General features: G+C 50.1%; 3 protein-coding genes across 13 annotated transcripts in view; 1 reads left to right on the top strand and 2 right to left on the bottom strand.

Moving 5' to 3' along the window:
• Nucleotides 1-12245, top strand: part of mapk8ip3 (mitogen-activated protein kinase 8 interacting protein 3) — a 35469-nt gene extending 23224 nt beyond the window's left edge. For 4 of the 10 annotated variants that reach the window (XM_066688993.1, XM_066688992.1, XM_066688997.1 and 1 more), the window contains 18 exons: nt 126-296; nt 2509-2668; nt 3482-3532; nt 4323-4418; nt 4510-4665; nt 4895-5057; nt 5240-5428; nt 5581-5767; nt 5945-6070; nt 6169-6249; nt 6355-6422; nt 6865-7013; nt 7145-7316; nt 7418-7531; nt 8224-8262; nt 10393-10557; nt 10709-10855; nt 11051-12245. In XM_066688993.1, the coding sequence (XP_066545090.1) occupies nt 126-296; nt 2509-2668; nt 3482-3532; nt 4323-4418; nt 4510-4665; nt 4895-5057; nt 5240-5428; nt 5581-5767; nt 5945-6070; nt 6169-6249; nt 6355-6422; nt 6865-7013; nt 7145-7316; nt 7418-7531; nt 8224-8262; nt 10393-10557; nt 10709-10855; nt 11051-11172 (2356 nt within the window). In that variant the 3' untranslated portion in view covers nt 11173-12245. The remainder of the gene's footprint in view (nt 1-125; nt 297-2508; nt 2669-3481; nt 3533-4322; nt 4419-4509; nt 4666-4894; nt 5058-5239; nt 5429-5580; nt 5768-5944; nt 6071-6168; nt 6250-6354; nt 6423-6864; nt 7014-7144; nt 7317-7417; nt 7532-8223; nt 8263-10392; nt 10558-10708; nt 10856-11050) is intronic. The other 6 variants (XM_066688994.1, XM_066688998.1, XM_066688999.1 and 3 more) reach the window with 3 other exon arrangements.
• Nucleotides 12246-13255: 1010 nt separating this feature from the next.
• Nucleotides 13256-17405, bottom strand: nme3 (NME/NM23 nucleoside diphosphate kinase 3). Of its 2 annotated transcripts, none has more exons than XM_066690095.1 (5): nt 17248-17405; nt 15977-16107; nt 15559-15660; nt 15150-15262; nt 13256-14994 (listed from the first exon to the last, which is right to left on the bottom strand). In XM_066690095.1, exons 1-5 carry the CDS (start codon nt 17291-17293, stop codon nt 14877-14879), a joined length of 510 nt encoding a protein of 169 aa, XP_066546192.1. In that variant the 5' UTR covers nt 17294-17405; the 3' UTR covers nt 13256-14876. The 2 variants fall into 2 exon arrangements, with proteins under 2 accessions (XP_066546192.1, XP_066546189.1); XM_066690092.1 differs by lacking the exon at nt 17248-17405 and adding an exon at nt 16672-17064.
• Nucleotides 17406-17802: 397 nt separating this feature from the next.
• The window catches only part of mrps34 (mitochondrial ribosomal protein S34), a 2995-nt gene continuing 2984 nt past the window's right edge, over nt 17803-17813 (bottom strand). The window contains exon 4 of the mRNA XM_066690091.1: nt 17803-17813. This exon is cut by the window's right edge and continues 612 nt beyond it. The gene's annotated coding sequence lies outside the window, so the exon portion shown is untranslated.

The raw sequence follows: 17813 nt of genomic DNA, 5'->3' as shown, positions 1-17813 counted from the left end.
GGGGTAGGCACTCTCCGTTCATCTCCCAGTGAAGCTTAGAGAGCACCGTTCATCCTGAAGGTGGGTATAGGTGGACTTCAGGTGCCAACGGTCTTCCTCAAAGTCTCGTCTTGTTTCTCCCGCAGCTTCGCCCGTCTCTTCAGCTCCTCGGCCAGCCCACCCCCCGTCAAGCGGCCCTACACGAGCGTCAACATCCACTACAAGTCGCCCTCGCCGGCCGGTTTCTCGCAGCGCCGCAGCCACACCATGTGCCAGATCTCCACGGCCAACCGCACACTGGAGTTCTTCCCCGAGGAGTGAGTAGGCCCTCCCCCGCCCCCCGGCCACCTGAGACAACCCACCCCCCCGCTCAGCGCCAGTCCGGGGCTGCCATGGCATGCGTTTGTCCTCCTCACACTGGTTCCTCCTTCACCATCTGTCCCGTGGTTCCTTTTCTCTTTGGTTTTGTGATTTTTTTTTTTTTTTTATTAAGGGAGGTTCTTTGCAACACGTCCGCATGACATAGATGCTCAACACTTCTTTCTGTGACCTCCCGTTGCTTATTTCCATGTGTGTCACCGAGCACAGTCTGAGTGATGGTAGTGTACCTCCTTAGATCCTGCCACTGCCAAGGAAAGTCTTGTATTTGGGGCACTTTTCTTTGTCCCCCCCCTCTTTCAACAAAGTATTGTAGCTTAATCTCGCTTTCTCCATCTGCTTTCAGTTTTCTAATCTCGTACTTAAACCTGAAATAGCCAAAGATGGGAGAAAGTTTTCCCCTTTAGGAATATACCAGAATCAGTATGGAAATCTTTCCTTTTTTTTAAAAGCATAGTAAGGATATTCAAAAAACATAAAGACTATTAGACGTTTCGTAGATAAAACGTTGGGGTTTTGGTACTTTAAATAAGATGTGATAGTTTCTTCTTGGTGTTCTAACATGTTGCCAAGAAGACTACGTACGCAGATGGTGAGGTTTCTCCCTCGCACGGGTTTATATCCAGAGTGGTCTAATTGTCTGAGAACTGCAGTGGCGTAACCAGACAAGAACAGCACCCTGACACCGTGTGTTGAAAGCTGGACGCAGCGGACCTCTCTTTCATGTGAATTTGTATCCGTTTTAATATTATGTTTTATGTCTTTTTGTTTTTGTGTCAGCATGCCTGGGAAGAGTCTCCTGAGGAAATCGGTGCCGAACTGTATGACAGGGGTGGGAAGCATCCTGAGGGTTACGCAGAGTGGGGTTGGGGGGGGGGGGTGGCACAGTACCTGTGTGCGGAAAAGATAAGAGGAAGGACAGGATTTATTTATTTTTTGTGATAAAATGGCACCTGTGGACTCGGGCACCTTAAAATTAAGTTGAAGTGTGGAGCTAAGTTTAGCTTGACAGGTGATGCACAAAACTGAGTAGATTATGTCGGGTTGAGTGTCTTTGGCATTAGGGTTGAGTTGGGGTAAGATTTAATTGTGCCGGTCAGTCAGGTAAAAGTTAATTATGTTGAAAATTTGTGAAATGGTTCACAGTGGTCTTTTTCTAAGGAATGGTGTTAGTTTGTGTGGGGCTCACCTTCATGCAGGGAAACATTATATCTGGGATGGGTGTTAGCATTGCCTTAACAATGTTTTAGACTAATTGTTTTATCAATTATGGCTAAATATGGGACTTAAATTAAGTCTCGGGTTCACTCTGTTTTCAGATTGGGTTTAGCCCAGCCTAGCGTGACGTTTAGAGTCCCTGTGGAACGTAGACTTCCAGTATCATCACAGGTACGTTTAGACACAGTTAGCCTCAGTTAGACTTGTGCTTACCTGAATAACCCGGATTTGGGTCATGAAGGTCATGTTGAGGTCCAGAGGCTTTACGATGGAGTTTGGAGAATGTCTGGTATAGGAATAAGTTTAGGCTGAGCCAGTTTTATACAAGGCTTAGGGTTTGAGTTCAAGATGGCGACCACAACACGAGGTGCAGAGAAGGCCATGGGATTGAGGATTGTTACTGAAACTCCTTAGATAGCACCTGCCTTTAGATTAGATCGGCCTTCCTAACTCGATGTTTAATAGCTGTCTTAGGCACCAGGGTGTGACCACTGTTCACTAGAACACGAGAACACTTTCCCTTGGCTTCCCAGTTTTTTTAGTTTTTTTTTTTGTCTCAGTTTGCCTGCCTGATGTTCTTCCTCTGTGATACATGAATCACTGAAGCCACTCTCTGTATACAGTGTATCTACACCGACCGGGCGGCTGGGCAGCAACTTTGATTTACCTCGACATATCAACTTGGCAGGCAGTCTGTACTTCAGTATGCACAATAGAGTCTCGTATACAATCCTCATTGTAATTTGTAATGTTGCGACACTGTTGAATTGGACGTTTCCAAATTTGCTCTTTAAGGACTTGGTGCAATAGGGGGGTTGCCTGCCCGGCCGCGCGGGCCATGGAGCTGCACTGTGCGATGGTGTGCTGCTGTTGAGCTGAAGGCTGTGTGTGCTGCGCTCTGTCCTGACTCTCGCTCTTGTCTCCCGCCCGTAGACTGGACAGTAACGGTGTTGCGTCTCTCCTCAGTGACTGCGCACTGTCTGCCCGGCGCGAGCAGCGGCGCGAGCAGTACCGCCAGGTCCGAGAGCACGTGCGCAGGGAAGACGGGCTCATGCAGGCCTGCGGTTGGAGCCTGCCGCCCCGTTTCAAACAGGTACCCGCCCGGTCCGCCCCCGAACCGCGGCTCTCCACTAGCTTTGCTTACTGTAGACGGAGGCAAAACTGCAACATTTTTAATCCCATCTCTAGTACTCAAACTCAAAGCTACCCCTTGCTTTCCAACAGCGGGGGGTCTGGCGTGCTGTACCTCAAACAACCGATGAACCAAACCACCGCTGTCCTGTCGGCCACAATGATGTTCTTATGCTAATGAGATATTACAGGAGGCACTGCTGGGCTCTGGCTTCATCTGACGTGCCTCTGACCCGTCCAATATGAGATTAAACTGAAAAATATTCAAGATTTATCCTCCCCATTGTACAGAAATGTTAACATTGTTCCTTTTTTGCACACAGGACCTCCTTCATTTAAAACAAAAATGAACAAACACAAAATAGCTCAGTTAATGTATTAAAGTGGAATATGGCTTTGATAGACACAATTACGAATGCTATCTCAAGCTTTAAAATGAATGGATACTAACATGCCAGTGCCAGCCTGCCATTCTGCAATTACAGTGTTAACACTCAATAACCTGCCTCAGTCAGGACCTCCGTGTAAAACCACATTCAGGTGTGAGTCCTGGAGCTGTAGTCGTGATTTGAGCCAAACCTGAGCGGAGACAGTGAGACGATGGGGATCCCGTGGTCCCAGGCGTTTAGGCAGGGGTTTCTGGGGGACAGGGTGTGTGCAGCGACTCTGCAGGGTGTCCCCCAGGCATGGGCCGGGGCCAGGCCACGCAGACGCTCTAGTGTGGTCCGTACGGCCGTGTGTTGTGGCGGTGCACTCTAATTCTAATCTCCCACAGACGGGCCCTCTGCTGGAGCATTCGCAGGAGGGGCCGCAGAAGAAACCCCAGGCAAGTGAGACCGACAGAGTCACGGCATGCAATGACCGCACCCCCCAGAAGGCCTCTGTCCCTTGCGCTGCAGCAGATGAGGGGCCCGGCCGGCCCGTTTGACACGACTGACCCCTTGCACTGTGACGTCCTGCCAGCAGGGCATTTTAAGGCCTTCTTTCTATTGCTCGAGTTTGGTGGTGGTTTTTTATTTGTGTTCCTGTCGATAGACGTTCCTTCCTCTTGGTAAACCTTGAAATGTGATTGACGTTCTGTCCGACCTGTTGATACAGACTTTGCCCTTTACCTTGCTTTTTGTTTTGTTTCTGCCTTAGTGGATCCTTTTTCCCTCCCCTCTCATGTGATCTGATATCTCTGTCTGGCTCGTTTTGCCTAGAAAATCCACAACCTAGAAAACAAGCACCTCAGATCTTAGTAAATACATGATCCATTTAAGACCTGCTCGGAACTCGTCATGTCTAGCGCTGACATTTATTTAAAACCACAAAAGTGGGGGAAAATATGACTCTATAATTAAAATCTTTGTGAATTAGGCCGAAGCGCATTCTGGCAGCAAACTCAGCAGTAGCCTACGTATGTGTTGGCAGTGACAAGAATCGCAAGAATACGTAAATGCCTTGCCATCTCTGGGCATTTATAGTCCTGAGTGGTTTGCTGGTTCTTCCTACACTAAATATGGCCCATGGCCTGCAGTATTGGTCCTTTGTTTGTTAGGCTCATCTGATACCTCGTACCCCTTTACAGCAGCTTTAGTAGTTTCTTTTTCACCCGACCCTGTCTGTCTCCACAGCTGAGCCCCAATGGTGGCCAAGAGGACAACCGCATGAAGAACGTCCCTGTGCCCGTGTACTGTCGCCCCCTGGTGGAGAAGGACCCCAACAGAAAGGTGGAAAAAACAAACAAATGCGGTTTGTGAGGTGAGAGGGGGTGTTTGCTAGCGTTGTGTGTCTCACTGCGTGTGTGTGTTGGTGCTGTAGCTGTGGTGTGCCGCTGGCGTGGACCTGACCGGGTGGAAGCAGGCTGAGAGCCCACTCGGCGGGCTGAAGCCCTCGTCCAGCAGCACGGACCCGCTGACGGCCGAGGGCAACGGCGAGGAGAACCAGAGCAACCACAGCTCCCCTGACAGGAAGAAGGTACGCCGCTACGCCCTCCTCACAGTGCACAGACATTATAGCCTCATTAGAGAGCCGTCCGTGAGTGACTGTAATGAAACTCATATACACAAGAAAAGAACTCGCACCAGGACGGTGACAGAGAAGTTCTCTGTCACATTCAGATGGGATATTGTCACCGTCCTGGTGCGAGTCTTTTTTTCGTGTATATGAGAGAATGAGATTATTATTCATCCCCCCCCCTCAACAGAAGGAGCAACACGAGACGGACTCACTGTGCAGCCGCGTTTGGATCCTCACTAGCACCCACTCCGCCAGCAAGGTCGTGATCATCGACGCCAACCAGCCGGGCTCGCTCGTGGACCAGTTCAACGTCTGCAACTCCCACGTGCTCTGCATCTCCAGCGTGCCAGGTGAGCGAGGCACCGACTCGCCGTCCGTTGCGTTTGTGAGCACCGAAGCCGAGATGTCGGGCTGTTCATCGGTCTGTTGAACCACGTCACGTGACGGGGACGCACGGGACAACCGAGCTGAGCCGGACCCAAAGGCATTCTCGTTAGTGCTGCGCTTCATCTGCTCTGTCCTGCCTCCCCAGCGGCCAGCGAGAGCGACTACCCGGCGGGCGAGATCTTCCTGGAGCCGGGCGACGGTGGCTCGGAGGAGACGGGCGGCGTGGAGGGCATGCTGGCTGGCATCACCCTGGTGGGCTGCGCCACCCACTGCAGCGTCGTGCGCAGCAACTGCTCGTCGCGCACGGATACACCCGTGGTGGACAGGGGGCAGGGTACGGCCGCAGTCTCTCGTAAGACGTGCTGGGCGTTGTCAGTGTGTGGGATGGGAATAGCTAAGAAAAAGATACTCGCGTGGGAATCCTGTCTGCAGTAACGCTCTCCCTTGCGCTCATGTCGTCCGGACTGATCGTTTTCTGTGTTCCAGGCCACGTGGCGCCGCTCCTCAACGGGAAGATCAACTCGTCTCAGTCGGCCGAAGAAGCTACCGAGGCCACCGAGGTACCGGAGCCGGTGGCCAGCCACACGGAGGGCGTGTCGGCCCGGCCCGGCCCCTTCACAGAACACGTGTTCACAGACCCCCAGCCCACTGCAGCCGACGTGCCTCTCAGCAGGTACGGTCCCCACTGCAACTCTGGAGAAGTGTTCGTTTAGGACAGGGATGTGCTGCAGGTCTTGTCCATTTATCTCCTTCACGTTTTTCCTTCTGTCGAGAGTTTTGTAATTCTGAATCTTGCCGTCACTTCTGTCTTGGCCGTGTGTGTCGTGAACCTCTGTCTGTTTCCCCGCAGGGAGCCCGGCCAGCCCAAGGAGGAGATGAGTAGTGCGTCGACCCAAGAGCCAGAGGAGGGCGGGGAGGAGCCCAGAAACGGCACCAGCGCGGCTCCCACCATGTGGCTGGGAGCCCAGAATGGCTGGTGAGCCGAACGTTGTTTTCTTTTTGTAATGTCTTTCTCCTTTTTGGGACCATCCTGCTTGGTTGCGCTCAAACCCCAGTCCTTCCTCTCTCTCCCAGGCTGTACGTGCACTCTGCCGTGGCCAACTGGAAGAAATGTCTGCACTCCATCAAGCTGAAGGACTCGGTGCTGAGTCTTGTGTAAGTCTGTCTGTAAAGGTTAAAACTGCGACACGATGTATGTGGGTGCCGCTTCAGAGTCCCGTCTCTCCCTGCCCCGCTGTGACGCAGTGCTCTGTGTTTCAGACACGTGAAAGGCCGAGTCCTGGTGGCGCTGGCCGATGGTACACTCGCCATTTTCCACAGATCCGAAGGTAGGACAGACAGAGATTAACTCTCGTCACTATACTTTGCGGTTGCTTTCAAACCTATTGCACTGAATATTTGTCCTACTTCTTTGTAAGGCCACTCCGATACGATTGCACTGTTAGCTTTCTGTTACCTGATAATTGTTCAGTTTATAAAAGTCCATTTTATATTAGCAGTAAGTTACCTTGGATAACGGTATCCACCAAATAAATATAATAAATAAACATGAGAGAGATGGAGACGTGGACAGGGAATGAAAGACTGAGATGGAGAGAGAGACAGACGGAGACGTGGACAGGGAATGAAAGACGGACCTTGGGCGGGTTGTTTTGTTGATAGTTTTCGTGTGAAGGTGCCTCAGAGGTCGGCCTCCACGAGGGTCCCCGTTTCTGTGCCAGTAAGGCCGTCAGCGGCTGTGTGGTGTCCTGTGCCCGTGTCTCCCTGCAGATGGACAGTGGGACCTCAGCAACTACCACCTGATGGACCTGGGCCGCCCGCACCACTCCATCCGCTGCATGGCCGTGGTGCACGACAAGGTCTGGTGCGGCTACAAGAACAAGGTGCACGTCATCCAGCCCAAGACCATGCAGATCGAGGTGAGTTTTGTTTCGTTTTTTACAGTTTTTTACTTCTTAAATACGTATCAGCTCCTTTCGTTGCCACGTTTGACTGATTCTGATGCGAGTCCCACTCTGTCCTGACCGCCATGCTCGTCTCTCGGTGCCAGAAATCCTTCGATGCCCACCCACGTAGGGAGAGCCAGGTCCGGCAGCTGGCGTGGATCGGCGACGGGGTGTGGGTGTCCATCCGCCTGGACTCCACCCTCCGGCTCTACCACGCGCTCACGCACCAGCACCTGCAGGACGTGGATATCGAGCCATACGTCAGCAAGATGCTCGGTGAGTACCCCCTCCTCCTCCGATGTGTGAACAGATTGAGATGGCTACATATGGGTATTGTTTTCATATTTGACCTCATCGACCTCCCTCTCAATTGGCAGGTACCGGCAAGCTGGGCTTTTCCTTCGTGCGGATCACGGCCCTCCTGATCGCAGGGAACCGCCTCTGGGTGGGGACGGGGAACGGGGTGGTCATCTCCATCCCCCTGACAGAGAGTGAGTAGCAGCAGAGAGAGCGTGCTGTCTGGCCTGGAGGTCGGCTGCTCCGATTAAAGCATGGACTGTCCGCATGGAATCCACCGGGGGAACGCGTGGGTTCCGCCCGGCGGTAATTCGGACCTGAGCGCCGGCTCCTCAGACCTCTGAGGATAAGCTGCTGCCGTGTCTTAGTCAACGTGTCATTACAGCAGTTCTGATTGTATGTCCTTTTCTTCTTTTTGATTTTGTTGACTGGAATGAGCAAGGCTGGGTGTGGCTTAGATCATCGAAGCCACGCCCATCTCCTGCCGTGGCTGTAACCGGGCGAAGGTCCGAGTGTTTCCCACAGCCCTCCTCTCTGACCTCGGCTGTGTGGCTTTAGCTGATGAGCTGGCTTGTGTATTTGACCTTGTAACGGATCTCTCTCTTTCTGTTCCCCCGTCTTGGTGTCTCTGTCGTTTCCTCCTGCTTCATTTGTACTTTCTTCTCTCTGCTTCCCTCTCTCTCCATCCCTCTCTCCATCCTGGGTTCTCCTCTCATCTCCTGCCTAACCTTCCTTTTCTTCCTTATACTCATTTCTTGTCCACTTCCTTACCACGCCCTTTTCTTCGGTCTCCCGTCTCTCTCTCTCTCTCTCTCTCTCCTTCCACCTCTCCCTCTGCGCTGTCTCTCCTTCTCTCCCTCACTCTCCCTCTCCTTCCTCCCTGTAGCTGTAGTCCTACACCGGGGACAGCTCTTGGGTCTGAGGGGTAAGTGTGAGCTCTCCCTCCTTCTTTCTCTTATCAGCCATCTCCCCCTCCCTTCTCGAGTTCATTAGCTACCTGCACCCCAGCCTAACTGTCCGAGCCAGTGTCCAGTCCAGAAGAGTGTTTCTGAATTTGAACGGGAAACGGTCATTGCCTTTAACAACTTTATAAACACTTTAACAAAGCAAAACCATACTGACTGCAACACCTTACTGACAACAAAACAATACATTAATAAATATGGAATTGGTGGTGTTTACCGATGATGCATCTTGTGAAACGGGTACCTGTCATAAGGTAAGCCTCATTATCAGGGCTTTGCAGACCTAGGCTGGAGATCTGCAGACAGCCACACTATATTCTAAGCATTGCTAAGGGCACAGCTAGAAAAGCGCTGTCTTTCATTTCTGCAAGCTTCCTATCTACTTTTGTTTGCATCTGTAGTCCATGGTAGCCTTTGAAGTCATACAGTTGTTTTGGTGGGATGTTGGATTTCTGGTAGTTGTAGTCCACCTGCATGCAGTACTGTCTGTGTAGACCTAAGCAAGAGGTCTAGTCTCTCTTCCCTTGGCAGAAGTGTGTTTTTATATATTATACAGCAGCAGCTCCGTTGGGGTTTGAAAACAGATGGGTGACAAATTAAAGGAAAAACCTAAATAAATGAGTGGAGGAACATAACGAATGCAGATGCCTCCAAACAGTGTACTGCATTATACAGTTAAGCAATTAACATCCTGTCATGCTCTGTGGCATGTATAAAAATGCTGAGCAGGCCCAGCTGACCTCGATTTTGGATCAAGATGCCAAGAGGAAGGGATCTAAATGACTGTGTAAGAGGGGTCATTATTATTATTATAGCTCGTTTATTACTGCGATATGTAAGGACAAACAGAAGAGCAACTCTTTCCCAGGTGACTGAGAATGTCAAAGCAGGATGTGATCAGACTGTCAGCAAGAACAGTCCGTCGAGAACGACACAGAGAGGGATGTTATAGTAGTGCTGCAGTGCAGAAACCCCACAATACAAAAACACATGCACTTTTGAGAGATCAGTGGTGCAACAACCATAGGCACTGGTCTACAGAGATGTGGAAAAACGTTATATGGTCAGATGAGTCATCCTTCACCATATTCTATACAAGTGGGCGAGTGCATGTGTGGCGACACCAAGAGAACGGGACAGGCCTGACTGCTTGACCCCTACAGTGAGGGGGTCCGGGGGCTCTGTTATCATCCATTTTCCTAGCATGGTTTGGGTCCACTTGTCCCCTTAGAGTGAAGGGTCACTGCAAATCATGACAAAGCTATTCTGAGTGATCACCTTTATCCTATGGTGACACATTTCTGTCCTGATGGGAGTGGTCTCTTCCAGGATGACACTGCCCCCATCCACAGGGCACGAGGGTCACTGAATGGTGTGATGAGTATGAAAATGATGTGACTCATATGCTATGGCCTTCGCAGTCACCAGATCTCAACCCAATTGAACACCTATGGGAGATTTTGGACCGACGTGTTAGATAGTGCCCTCCACCACCATCATCAAAACCCCAAATGATTTAATATCTTTTGGAAGAATGGTGTTCATCCCTCCAGTAGAGTCCAAAGACTCGTACAATCTGTGCCAAGAGCATTGAAGCTGTTCTGGCAGCTCGTGGTGCCCAACACCTTACTGAGACACTTTAAGTTGGTTTTGCCTTTAATTTGTCACCCATCTGTATATGCCCCGTAATCTGTAGTGAAGCCAATTTTTTCCTCTCTGATGCAAAAACTTCGCAAATTAACACGAAGCCCTGCAGGGTCAAATTGGCTTCTGTCCCCTAGATTTATCGTTGTTGAAAATCTACCAAATTTCCATCTAAGGGGAGGCAGAGATCTGTGTCCCTTCACTCAGTCAGGCTCGCATACTTGATCTGTCCCTCAAGGCCCTCAGCATAATGCTGGGACATCAACTAATTGCACACCGTAGGGAGCGTCTGTCCCCTTCTCTCCATAACCGTTGCAGGTGTTTGACCCATAGAGATGTGTTTGTGTGCTGTTGCCTGCTCGGTACGTGTGGCCCAGTCGGTTCCCCCGCAGTTGGCACTTTTTGCGTGGGCTGTTCACACTATTCTGTTTTTTTTTTTCCCCCAGCCAACAAGGTGTCCCCAACGTCCTCCACTGGGGTGATCCACGTGTACGCCGACGACAGCGCGGAGAAGACCAACGGCAGCTTCATCCCCTACTGCTCCATGGCTCAGGCCCAGCTCTGCTTCCACGGGCACAGGGATGCGGTCAAGTTTTTCGTGTCGGTGCCTGGTAAGTGCCCTGTGTGTCTAGTGCCAACCTCCGACTCTGAGTGTCTTGCATACAAACAACAAAAAAAGGGGTAAAGACTTAAAAGATTAAAGATTAAAAGATGGTCAGGAGTGTGTGTGACTCTCTCTCACTCTCTCTCTCGCTCGCTCAGGTAATGTGTTGGCCACCCTGAATGGCAGTGTATTGGACAGCCCCTCGGAGAACCCTGGCTCGACGGTGCCCCCGGAGGCCGAGGCCCAGCGTCTGCAGAACGTCCTGGTGCTGAGTGGAGGGGAGGGCTACATTGACTTCCGCATTGGTGAGCAAAGGCCAGGGGAGCTAAGCTTTTGGTTCCTACACTCACTGAGGGTAAAGAGACATGCCCAACACAGCAAATAGTTATTACTCACCCAAGATTAAGGACAGTAGGTGTGTCTTCTAGGTGTTGTGCAAAGTTGACTTCTTACACAGCTATGAGTAACTCTCTCTCTCGCTCTCTCTCTCTCGGTCTCAGGCGACGGGGAGGATGATGAGACGGAGGAGACCTCTGGGGACGCCCCGCAGATCAAGACCTCTCTGTCGAAGGCTGAGAGGAGCCACATCATCGTGTGGCAGGTGTCCTACATACCAGAGTGAAACGGCTTTCATCCTGCACTCCCCTCCCCACTCCGCACTCCCAACCCCCCAACAACGACACGCCCCCCCACCCCCCAGGCACCACCCAGACTGCCCTGCATCTTACCAACCCGAAACAGACACAGACACACACACAAAAAACTTGCTACAACTGAATATAACCCCTGCCCCTCAACCCCTCACTCCTCCTTCCCTCCTCCGATTCATCCCTACCTCTCTCTCAGCTCAGACCAACCTGCTGTAACTCAATAGATGCACCCTAACCTTTCACCTTCAGCTCGTTTCTTACTGCATCTCACACGGGGTCACTTCTCACTTCCCAGGCAGCCCACAAACAGGACTCCCAGTGGCTTGTAGAGGAAAGCGAAAGGCATGCAGGGCAGAACAGAAAGAGCACAGAAAGTTACAGAAAGGTAGGCCAGAGTTAGAAGATGGCGTAACCTGAAATAAAATTGCCACCGATGGTCAAGAACAGGGTGGGTTTATCGGAGAGGCCCAGCCACAGGCAGCTGACGGGGGTTGTTCTCCAGTGGCAACATCTTGGGCGAATCTGGTGAGGTCGTGGTGCCATCCGGGCGGTGCGAGGTCAATGCAAAAGGGCAGGGAAGATGTGGTCATGTGGAGTAGATGGTAGCTGTACGTAGGTGCCAATATGGAAGAGAATGTTGGAAACCAGATTGAAGGATTGTAGTGCGGATCAAGGGTTTCATCTGATCAGAAGGATCTGGTTGTGGAGGGAAATGAATGTGTTCAAGTGGGTCACAGAGGAAGGTTGGCGAGTCTTTGATACCGTCCCGTAGGCAGGTCGAGTCATTCTGTTTCGTTCACGCTGGCCTGGATGGCTTGTCCTCTCGGAACCCGTGCTGGAAACCCAAAGCAACTTGAGCCCAGGGCTGGCTTCTCCGATCTTAACGTAACCCCCATGCGTCTCTGAACCCGTCTAACTCTGATGTCAGGAACAAGAGTGTGCAGTTGTATAATAGTATTGGAAAGAGTTGGCTTTCACTGTGTAAATATATATATATAAATATATAGAGGGAGACAGAGGCGAGGCCAGTTTGTAGACCGAAACGACTTCGACTTCGACGGAGCTGAAAAAGCAGGAAGTGATGTTGTGTACTGTTTTAAACTTCTGAACTTTGGGGACCAAGACTTCCTGCTTTCAAGGGATTTTACTCTATAACCGGCCTCTCGTGCGGGGAGTGATTGGCCAGCCTGGGCGGTTAGCTGCTGCACTCAGAGAGCCCGGGTCCTGGGACGGGGTCACACACAAGCGCTTAGTGGAGAGCACAAGGAACGAGCAAATGGTTAAATCCGGATTTTTCTATTAAACTGACTGCTTTAAACTAAGATACTCAAAGTCCAACAGCTCATATGCAAAACAATGAGTCGCTGAGCTCTTGCACTGCATCACTTCACAAATGTAGAATCGCTGATGCGTTAACGTCACAAACTGCTGACACAACCCAAGTGCAACCAATAGCTAAATCCACTTGGACACCTAGTGAATACACATTTCCAGACATTAACTCAGTCACCAGCCTGGGTATCATTGAAGTGACCAGTCAGGTTCCTCCAAGTGGCCCCCTGTGACATGCAGTAAGATGGCTGCTGATTGGCTCATGTAAGTCCCTCGATGATTCTGCTGTGTAATGTATGTAAACTACCTTGTATGTTGTAAAGGGGCCAGGGAGTGAGGCATGCCACCAGCCTTGCCCACGAGGAGGTTTCCTGTATAGCAACTGCTGTAAGAATATCTCCCTGCTTCTCCCCCCGTGCTATGTAATAAACTCATCGGACATGGAACTCTATCTGTATGTAATAAACATATTCGTGTTATGGAACGCATGCCTGTATGTTTGTCTACAGCGCTATAATGTTGCCAGAGATGCCCATAGACCAGGAAGCACACAGATTTTCACAGCCACAAGCAAGGTGCTCACCACTGGAGCCTAGAGAGGTTTTGATCACCCCCACCTGAGAAGGAAATGCAGTAATGAAGCATTGAAAAGATGTACACTAGGGTAAACAAGCATGTCAGTTTATTCTAAGTGATTCAGACACAGAAAAGACACACACACTGTGACTTCGAATGCTTGTCTTTATTTGTATATTTTTGGTCACAAGACATTGACTTTCCCCGTGTTCACCATACAAAACCAAGAACTAGAACATGGACTGTACCATTAATTTGGTATTAAGGCCTTTGCCATCATCAAGTATGGGGATATACATTCCACTGTGTAGACTCTGACCATAGTTGTTGCACAGACAAACAAAAGGGAGCGGGAACTTGAATCGGGAAACTAAGCAATGTGGTTTCATACCAGACCAACACTTCCTGAAATACAAGTATGTTAAGCCTGAAGAAAGACGTGTATAACCAATAAGTGGAAAGAAAATCCCTATCAGTGGACAAGTAACAGTGTTTTCAGAGTTAAAAAGTAATTGTCTACAGTGGGAAGAACTAGCTGCACTTGCAATTAACAATACTATCAGCTTAAATTACATTACAACCTAATTGAAAGCTATTATTTTACAGAACTGTGAATTCAATACAAACAGGTAGGGGCTGGATTAATCAACGCTTCCAGCTCTCTGCCAATTGCAAACTCCAGACACAGGCCTCGCTCTGTCATTGGTGAGATGCAAGAAGCCTTTGTCAAAGAACCCTCCCACCCGGCGTCCTGGAGGGTGGAGTCCGTCCTGCTTTAATTTAAACCCGTGTCTGTCTGTCTGTCTGTCTGTCTGTCTTTATTAACGTTGTATGTTTTTGTAACATTCACCCTGAAGCTGTAAACAAATGTAAACTCTCCGGCTCCGGTCGTGTCAGTGGCTTTTCAGTCTTTAATTTTGGAAGGACGGAAATTACTTTTTAAAATTCTAGAACATATTTAAATCCAGGGGGAGGGCGTTCCTTTAATTTGTTTTAAACGAGAGGTATCCCAGCAGTGACTCACTTGGTCATATCTGTTCTGGGGTGGGAACGTCAGTCAGAGGAGATATGTCCCTAAAAAGGCAGTTGTTAATCTTTAAAATAACCCCCCCCTCTCCCATTATAGGAAGTTGAAATGACTCATTTTCATGAATCAACAAGACTAGTGTTAAATAGTACCTCATAGTTTTTAACTACTGGACTTTAATTAGGTCCGTATTCCCACATGCAGAAACCCTGATCTACAGCCTAACGGTTCGGTCAGACCTGATAATTCAGCAAGGAAAACGGATCGGAGTTGTGCTTTTACTGTAAATTATGATTCCCATAAAAATAAAACCTCGGTACGGATTTAAAAACAATCAATAGACAAAGACAGAATGAATCCACTGCTCTTTAAATAGATACAAGATCCCTCTAAGGATAGCAAAACTTAATAAATAAAATAAAACCTGCTCGTCGCTAGTGTGACACGAGCCAATAACTACTGGATTGAGAAAAACTAAAAATCAGACCCTTGGGTCCCGAGATCAGGCTCGATTATAAGGTCGCCCTGTCAGCATGCTGCAGGACTGATCTGAAGAAAAGCTTATAAAAGAAAATTATAAAAACACGGAGGGAAATCTTTCGTGTTAAAAAGGAGTTTACAATTCTGGAGATATGTAAGCTGGCCGCTCGGCCTGGATGCGAGAGTGCAGGTGTGTGTGTGTGTGCGTGTGCGTGTGTGAGGGAGACCTGCAGGCCGGTGTGGGGGGGCGGTGTGTCCGCCTCACTCGTACACCCAGCGCTCGGTGCAGTCCTCCCAGCAGTGCAGCTCCTGCGGTCTGAACCACAGGGAGATCTCTCTCTGCGCGCTCTGGGTCGAGTCGCTGCCGTGGATCACATTCCTGCAGGGAGAGAGCGGGCTTCAGTCTTCTACACGCACACGCACACGCTGAGACACCAAGCATGAAATTAAAAGCACCACTTCTAACTGAAATCATTTCATCCTCTCGTCTGATATCAGTAATGGGGTTTGAGATCTCGGTCGAGTCGGCCATACCTGCCCACTTCCACGCAGTAGTCCCCTCTGATGGTGCCCGGCAGGGAGTCCGCGGGGTTGGTCTCCCCCAGCATCTTTCGTGCCGTCTTCACAACATCCAGGCCTTGCCACACCTTGACACGCACACACACACGACAAAATCAGACCTGCTTCTCACTCCTCACACAGGAACAAAACAGAAAAGCAACACGCACTCCCTGGCACGGCTGTGTGGACCGTTTCCAGCTTTACAGACGCAGGCTCTTTTATACAGCCAGCATCGGGTCGATCTGGAGATCCATTCCAGCTCTTTTCCACTTAATCAGCACTATGTCTTAGACGCTGCGGTGCAGTAGGAATCTAACTGCCAAGGGCTCGGGGAATACTGCACCATTAGCAACTGAAACGGGTCTGTTGTTTACATCCTTACCATGGCAGCAACGGGCCCCGAGCTCATGTAGCGGACCAGTCCTTTATAGAAAGGCTTGTCCCTCAGGTCCCTGTAGTGCTCCATCAGAAGGGTCTCGGAGGCCTGCGTTGGGAGACAGAGGGGACCCACTTTAGACTGAACACGGCAGCCCGGCATCAAGACCAGCGCCCCAGGGAGCAGCTGTGGCCGGGGCTGGGCAGACAGTGTGAAAGACCAGACAATTATATCAGGGACCCAAGCTCTGTGGGCTCAAGATTATAGATCCGTGTCATTAATGAGATGATCTGGGGAGTGCATGATTAACTGCAAGTAAAATGCAGGGACACGAAGGCTCCATATCCAGGAACTCTCCATTTTCACAGATCACAGATGCATCAGATACACACACACTAGTGCCCTGTGCCCAGCGCTCTCTCACCTGCACCAGCTTCAGCCCCACCAGCCGGAAGCCCTTCTGCTCGAACCTGCGGATGATGTCCCCCAGCAGGCGCCGCTGCACCCCGTCCGGCTTCACCGCGATGAAGGTGCGCTCGTTGATGCCAGTCCAGGCTGCCCAGAGAGAGTGAGAGTGGAGGTCAGTCACCACCCCACAGACACACACACGCACGAACATTACTTTGTGTTTTTATTTTACTTATAACAACTTGCATATTACTATCAATTACTATAATTTACTTTTCATTACTGCACATTGACAAGGATGTACTTTTTCTATCAGGATTACTTAAACCAAGTAACTGTAAGACTTGAATTTCTTAGCAGCTATTAATTACAATGACTTGTGAGGTGCCTTGTTGTGGGGTGTAACTTATTATATATATTAATAACAAGTATTTTTATTACATTTAATTAATTACATTTTAAATATTAACAATTGGTACCAAATATTGTACATGACTAAGAATTACTTGTAGAATGCACATTACCTAGTTTTGAGTAATTGTATTTATTCATTTTAAGAAGAAATATTTATATAGAATTTATTTATCTATATATTTGAGTGCACACACCGGCCGGGTACACAGAGATTAGACCTTTCCATTGAGGCATTTGGATCAAAAATTGTAATAATTCCCCAAACTACATCATTTTATTTCCAGGCTTGTGACTTACAGAAGACCATGATCTGTATTATTATATGTAGCTGCAGATGAAAGCGGTGTTTTCGATGGTGCAGCATAAAACACAGCGCCGTCTCACTGCAGGACAGGCAATAGCACATTCACTTCAAACTGCTTCACAGCAGCCTATACTTTATTCTTCAGAAAATTATATTTGAAAGGATCTTCGTAATTGAGTTGGATTATTCGCTTCACGCTCGGCCCGATGACTCAAATCTCCCGAGTCTTCCCGGTGCACAAAGACGGGATGAACACGGATCACAGCCCGAGAGCAGCGCTGGACACGGAAGCGGCTTTTCCTCGGGATGAAGCCCCGCTGAGCGACGCCGACGGACTTTCCAGCACATGCACGCACACACACACACACACACACACACACACACACACACACACACACACACACACACACACACACACACACACATGCACACACATGCACACACATGCACACACACGCACGCACACACACACACACACACACACACACACACACACACACACACACACGCACACACACGCACGCACACACACACACAGTGCACACACATGCGCACACACACATGCTCACCTGTCTGGAAGACGTTGGCGAAGCTGGCCAGCACGAGACAGATCATGGCTGCGTCCGACACGCGCTCCGGATCAACACGCACAGCGCGAGCCTCACGCAGAGCTGCCACGCACACCCCGCAGACCCGCCCGCGTCTGCGCAGACGCAGCGCTGAACCCGGCCTAGCTCGCCCTGCGTGCTCTCAGCAGGAAGTGACGTCACCCGGGCCACACTGGCGCCGCGTCTGCCTCGTAGCGCAGATTCCTGCAGTTCTGCGAAGATGCGCTGAATTCTAGAAACCCCATTGGTGCTGCCGCGCAGACCCGCGCAGAGCTGTGGAAATCGGCCACCGCGACCACAAGTCTGCAAGGAGCAGAGCCGTGTTCACAGAGCGGGGCAGGAGCGACCGGGTGGCATCCTCCTCTCCTGCTGCCACCTAGTCGGGGGGTGTGAATAACACGGGCACCTGGATGGGCATCCTGGAAGCGATGCAGTGATGCATGGTATTCTTGTTTCTTTAGAGGTGTACAGTCAGCAACGCGGCTGGGAAGCAACACAAGATGCAGAAAGCCGAGATTCATTCAGGA

This window comes from Amia ocellicauda, chromosome 17, assembly GCF_036373705.1.
Source record: "Amia ocellicauda isolate fAmiCal2 chromosome 17, fAmiCal2.hap1, whole genome shotgun sequence".
NCBI classification, from domain to species: Eukaryota; Metazoa; Chordata; class Actinopteri; order Amiiformes; family Amiidae; genus Amia; species Amia ocellicauda.
The sequence above is the reverse complement of the archived record's forward strand: the minus strand, read 5'-3'. Positions and strand labels throughout refer to the sequence as shown.

Coding starts and splice junctions, on each gene's coding strand:
- nme3 (XM_066690092.1), bottom strand. CDS start 16,780: ATGTGCTATTGCCTGTCCTGCAGTGAGACGGCGCTGTGTTTTATGCTG. Junction 16,108..16,671: donor AATACAGATCATGGTCTTCT/GTAAGTCACAAG, acceptor CTCTCTGGGCAG/CCTGGACTGGCATCAACGAG. Junction 14,995..15,149: donor TACTGCGTGGAAGTGGGCAG/GTATGGCCGACT, acceptor CTCTCCCTGCAG/GAATGTGATCCACGGCAGCG.